This window comes from Coptis chinensis, chromosome 3, assembly GCF_015680905.1.
Source record: "Coptis chinensis isolate HL-2020 chromosome 3, ASM1568090v1, whole genome shotgun sequence".
Classification (NCBI taxonomy): Eukaryota; Viridiplantae; Streptophyta; class Magnoliopsida; order Ranunculales; family Ranunculaceae; genus Coptis; species Coptis chinensis.
This window is the reverse complement of record NC_141458.1, coordinates 41,239,290-41,245,356: the sequence shown is the minus strand read 5'-3', so window position 1 is coordinate 41,245,356 and position 6,067 is coordinate 41,239,290. Positions and strand designations below refer to the sequence as shown.

The window sequence follows — 6,067 nt, the reverse complement described above, 5'->3', positions numbered from 1 at the left end:
CCAATACCAATTTCGATACCAAAATGAAGAACCGAGGCTGAGTAAAAATTTAGATACCGATACTGGAGGCGACTTTTAGACTGTTATCCAGGTTCATATCTTCTGTAGAATTGAGGGAGTTGGCTATCAAGAGAAGAAGTGAAACTAAAGTGTTATATCTAGATTTAATTGGGGAACATAAGAGATGGGCAACGTTTTCAGAAGGTGGAAATTGAAGTTCAGTTGAAACAAGGAATAGTCTGGTGTCGAGTTTGACTTTGGGCCCAAAAAGACTTCGATACTTGGATATTCCGATAGTGGGTATCGAAAATGGATCACTTGGAGGTGCAATAGAAAAAAATTTCTTTTATCAAAAAAATTCATTTATCAAACCTGATTTTCAAATTCAAAAGAGTGTAATTGTCAAAATCCTACTTTTGGATTCAAAAATTCATGAAATCAAATTCTATTTCGAATTCAAAAATCTCATTTATCAAATCTTATTTCTAATTCAAAAAATTTAACTGTCAAAATCTTATGTTGGATTCATAAATTTATTTTATCAAAATCAAATCCTATTTTGAATTCAAAAAAATTCATTTATCAAATCTTATTTCGAATTCAAAAACTTTAATTGTCAAAATCCTCATCATGTATTTTGTCTCACAAATTATACATTCAATAAAAATATTGTTATTTCCAAAAGCGATATCTGTGCAAATACCACAGATACTTGTATTTCTAGAATTATATATTGATAGCAGGAAAATCAAAAACCCTGGTGATATGTAGATCCTCATCTTGATACCAGGTCAAACCTAAACCCTGGTGATATATAGATCCTCATCTCGATACCAGATCAAACCTAAATCCTGGTGATCTATAGATTCTCATCTCGATACCAGGTCAAAATTAAATCCTGGTGATCTGTAGATCCTCATCTCGATACCAGGTCAAAAAATCCAGTTCTTGGCGAAAATGCGAGTTCGGGTCAAAATTAAATTTTGGTGATCTGTAGATCCTCATCTCGATACCAGGTCAAAAAATTCAGTTCTTGGCAGAAATGTGAGTTCGGGTTAAAATTAAATCCTGGTGATCTGTAGATCCTCATCTCGATACCAAGTCAAAAAATCCAGTTCTTGGCAGAAATGCAAGTTCGGGTCAAAATTAAATCTTGGTGATCTGTAGATCCTCATCTTGATACCAGGTCAAAAAATCCAGTTCTTGGCAGAAATGCGAGTTCAGGTCAAAAAATCCAGTTCTTGGCAAAATGTCAAATTCAGGTCAATCAAAATACAATTCTTAGCAGCAATGCGAGTTCAGTTCAAAATTTTATCACTCATGACGTCTATGTCTAGCCTCGAGGTCAAAAAATTTCACTCAAGATGTCTAGCCTCGAGGTCAAAAATTTTATCACTCATGACGTCTATGTCTAGCCTCGAGGTCAAAAAATTTCACTCACGATGTCTAGCCTCAAGGTCAAAAAAAAATTCATGATGTCTATGTTTAAACTTAATGTCAAAAAATTTCACACTCGATGTCTATGTCTAAACTCGATGTTCAAAAAAAAAAAGTTTATTGCTTCTCGAAATCTAAAATTTGAAAATTTCGAGAGGGGCGATGTGGTGCCCAAATATCGTACATACCGATATTTGACATTATTTCAATAAAGTTCTAATATAATATCGGCATGAGGGCCGATATATTCATTATAAATTTCAGGTACAAAGGAAAGAGACAATGATGGACACATGTCAAAAAACTATTGGATGGACATATGTGGAGCAACTATAAAAGGAGTGGAGACAAAAGAAAAAGAGGACCTGGATTCATTTTTCTCCTACTTTACTTTTTCTATTTCTCACATATAAACAGAGAGAGAAAAAGTGAACAATGTAAACCCCATTAATGGAATAAGAAGTGTAATTTTGTCACAGTAAAGGGAATGATGAAAGGGAAAAGCCAAGACACTAGGGGCGTCTTGGAAGGTTCTAACTAGCAGTTACAGTAAGTTTTGCCTGTCGACACCGAGGTGCAAATACATGAGCAGGCAAAGTTCACTCAAGAGTTGAAGCAAAATGAGGAGCCTATCTGGGAAAGACAGACCATAGAAACGGTGGAGAAAATTAACATTAGTATAGGAGAAAGTGAGCGTCATACGTTCATTGGTACAGAGATGGAGGAAAGCATAAGAAATGAGTTGATGGAATTTTCGAAAGAAAATGAGGATGTTTTCGCATGGTCGATGTCGGACCTCACTGGTATCAATCCAGATGTTTGTTCACACAAGTTGAATATGGAAGAAAATGCAATTCCTGTGCCCCAAAAGCATCAAAAAGTGAGACTGATGTATGAAGAAGCGATGCAAGTCGAGATACAAAAGATGTTAAAAAATGGCATAATTAGAGAGGTGGAGCATTCTCAATGGGTAGCAAACATCGTGGTAGTACCGAAGAAAGATGGTAGAGTACGAATTTGTGTCGATTTTACTGATGTAAATAAAAAGTGTCCAAAGGATCATTATCCCATGCCTAGGATTGATGAGTTGGTTGATCGAACTGCTGGTTTTGAGTTGATCAGTTTTTGTGACGTGTATTCAGGTTATTTTCAGATTCTAATGGCTATTGTGGACCAACTAAAAACGGCGTTTGTCGTAAATGGATGGATATACTATTTTATCAGAATGTCATTTGGGTTGAAGAATGCAAGTGCCACTTATCAAAGACTGGTAGAGAAGATGTTTAAAAAACTCATCAAACGAGTTGTCGAAGTCTATATAGATGATATGGTCATCAAGTCCATGAAAGTTGTAGATCATTTAAAGGACCTTGACACCGTGTTCAAAATTTTGCGAGAGTTTAATATGAAGCTTAATCCCGAAAAGTGTACCTTCGGGGTCAGTTCGGGCAAGTTTTTAGGGTACATCGTTACGAAGCGGGGTATGCTAATCCTGATCAAATACGAGCACTTTAGCAAATGTCATCTCCTACAACCAGAAAGCAGATACAAAAGTTGACGGGAAGAATAGCTGCGGTCAATAGGTTCATCTCCAGAACTTCGGATCGATGTAAGCCGCTTTTTAAGTTACTTAAAAATAATGTTAAATTCTATTGGAATGAGGAATGTGAAGAAGAATTTTCTAAATTAAATAAATATCTACAAGAAATGCCAACACTTACAAAGCCAGATGAGGGAGAAAGTTTGCTCTTTTATTTGGTTGTATCAAATTTTGCTATAAGCTCTATCCTTGTGAAGGTAGAAAATGGGTTGGAAAGGCCAGTATATTTTCAGAGCAAAACAATGCTAGAGGCAGAGACTCGATACTCCACTCTGGAGAAATATGCTTTGGAACTTTTATTTTCATCTCAGAGGTTGAAGCCATATTTTCAAGCACATTCTGTGATAGTGATGACGAATTTACCATTAAAGCAAACTCTAGCAAAAACTACTAAGTCAGGAAGGATGTCTAAATGGTCGGTGCTAATAAACGAATTCGGAGTGGAGTATCAAAACCGAGTATCAGAGAAAAGTCTGGTATTGGCTGACTTTCTGGCAGATTTTCCATCTGAGGATGCTAGCTGGGGCATGGAAGAAGAGGAGCTCTCAATGCTCCAAGAGCCTAAAGATGTTATCGATGCAGACGATCCATGGGCGGGTACTAATGGTTGGAGATTATTTGTTGATAGATCATCTGGAGGTAAGGGGTGTGGCATCGGGGTGGTGCTGGTTACTCCTGAAAATCAAAGGCTCGAAACGGCAAAAACATTGGGTTTCCATGCATCTAATAATGAGGCTGAGTATGAAGCTTTAATAGCTAGTCTCGAGATGGCTAGGTCTCTCAATATAAAAGAATTGTCAATCTTCAGTGATTCGATGCTCGTGGTCAGCCAGATCAATGGAGGATATTTGGCAAAATGTGAAAACATGGTGGATTATTTGAGTTTCATAAAATCTACGTTGAAGAATTTCAGTAAGATAAAGCTCCAACATCTCAATAGAAATGAGAACAGGCATGTTGATTCTCTGGCTTATGTTGCAGCGATGCTAGAAAACATAGAGGGTCGCACTCTACATATCGGAGTTCAACAAAGGCCACACATCGATATCGACGATTTAGAAGTTATGGAAATTGTCACACTGGGGGCGTTATGGATGAAAGCATATATCTCATACTTATCTGAGGGCAAAGTAGTGGAGGACAAAAATGAGGCCAGAAGGATCAAATCTGGTGCTCAAAGATATGTATTGATTGATAATGAGTTATATCGAAAGAATCCTAGAAGTCCACATTTGAAATGCATATCGTTTGAGGAAGCGCAGTTAATTATTGCCGAGTTTCACAAAGGTGAGTGTGGAAACCACTCAGCTGGTAGATTGTTGGCCAATAAAATTACGAGGCAAGGATATTTCTGGCCTCAAATGCGAAGGGACTGTCTTCGATATAAGAAAAAGTGTGTACAGTGCCAAATTCATGGGAAAGCTATACATGTTCCAGCTGAAGAATTACATTGTGTCTTAAACCCCTGGCTTTTTGCTTTATGGGGTATGGATATTGTCGGTTTGCTAACACCAGGAAGAGGCAAAAGAAGGTTCATTTTGGCGGTGACAGACTATTTTACAAAGTGGGTGGAAGCCATCGCTTTGCAGCACATCAAAAAGCAGGATGTCATAAACTTCCTTATTGAACGAGTCATATGTCAATATGAATTGCCCTATGCCATTATATCAGATAATGGCCCGCAGTTTGAGGGAGGAAAAGTGAAAGTTTTCTTGGAATCTTACAAGGTAAAGCATTTCACATTTCGCCATACTATGCTCAGGGTAACGGGCAAGCTGAGGCAACAAATAAAACCGTTATGGATAATATCAAGAAAAAATTAGAAGACAAGAAAGGTCTTTGGGTGGATGAGCTAAACAGTGTTTTATGGGCTTATAGAACGACACCTCAAACAGCCACAGGTGAATACCTTTTACTTTGGCCTATGGTATGAAAGCAGTAACTCCATCTGAGATGGTGGTATCGACATCCAAAACAAAAATGATAGTAAATGGTCCAAATGATGAAGGAATGGCTTCAAAGGTTCTAAACCTCGAGGAGACAAGGGATCAAGCAAGGGTAAAGCTCGATACCTATCATAGGCAGCTCAGAAAAGCTTTTAACAAGAAAGTAAGAAAAAGGCATTTTCAGGATGGTGATTTGGTCTTGAAAGTGGTCACTCAAGTTACTAAAGAAAAAGGGGCTGGCAAACTAGCAGCAAGCTGGGATGGGCCTTACATCATTCACAAGGTCGGAATCAATGGAGCTTACTACTTGAAAACGGCTGAAGGTGTAATATTACCAAAGCCTCAAAATGTAAGCAATTTGAATGCATTTTATCAATAAATAATATTTCAAGTAGCATGGTGTATTTTTTCTTAATCAGGGTTATACTTTCAATAAAGATATGGTCATTCTCAAAATCAATATTTATACATATATAGCAGATTGCCGTATCTCTAGAATTATATGATTGATAACAGGTCAATCAAAAATCCTGGTGATCTGTAGATCCTCATCTCGATACCAGTCAAACAAAATCCTGGTGATCTGTAGATCCTCATCTCGATACCAGGTCAAACAAAAATCATATTCTTGGCAGAAATGTGAATTTAGGTCAATAAAATCCAGTTCTTGGTGGAAATGTCGAGTTCGGGTAAAAAAATCTTGTTCTTGGCAGAAATTCGAGTTCAGGTCAATAAAATCCAGTTCTTGGCAGCAATGTCGAGTTCGGGTAAAAAAAATCATGTTCTTGGTTAAATGCGAAGTTCAGTCAATAAAATGTTCTTGGCAAAGAATGTCGAAGTTCGGTAAAAAAAATCATGTTCTTGGCAAAGAATGCGAAGTTTAGGTCAATAAAATCCGGTTCTTGGCAAAGAATGTCAAGTTGGTCAAAAAATCTTGTTCGGGCAAAGAATGCGAAGTTCAATTTCAATAAATTCCATCTCGAAAGCAACAAGATTTAACTCAGATCAAGATTGTGGTGACAGAAAATATGGAATATGTGGTATTGAGTGGTCGATGCCAGATTACAGAATACAGAGAAAAGTA

At 37.3% G+C, this 6,067-nt stretch overlaps 1 protein-coding gene across 1 annotated transcript; it reads left to right on the top strand.

Annotated features, from left to right (window-relative positions):
* Positions 1-3,144: 3,144 nt before the first annotated feature.
* On the top strand, positions 3,145-4,860 carry LOC147509638 (uncharacterized). Its single transcript, XM_086597868.1, has one exon. It carries the CDS (start codon positions 3,145-3,147, stop codon positions 4,858-4,860), a length of 1,716 nt encoding a protein of 571 aa, XP_086453994.1.
* The last annotated feature ends 1,207 nt before the right edge of the window (positions 4,861-6,067 follow it).

Coding starts and splice junctions, on each gene's coding strand:
- LOC147509638 (XM_086597868.1), top strand. CDS start 3,145: ATGCCAACACTTACAAAGCCAGATGAGGGAGAAAGTTTGCTCTTTTAT.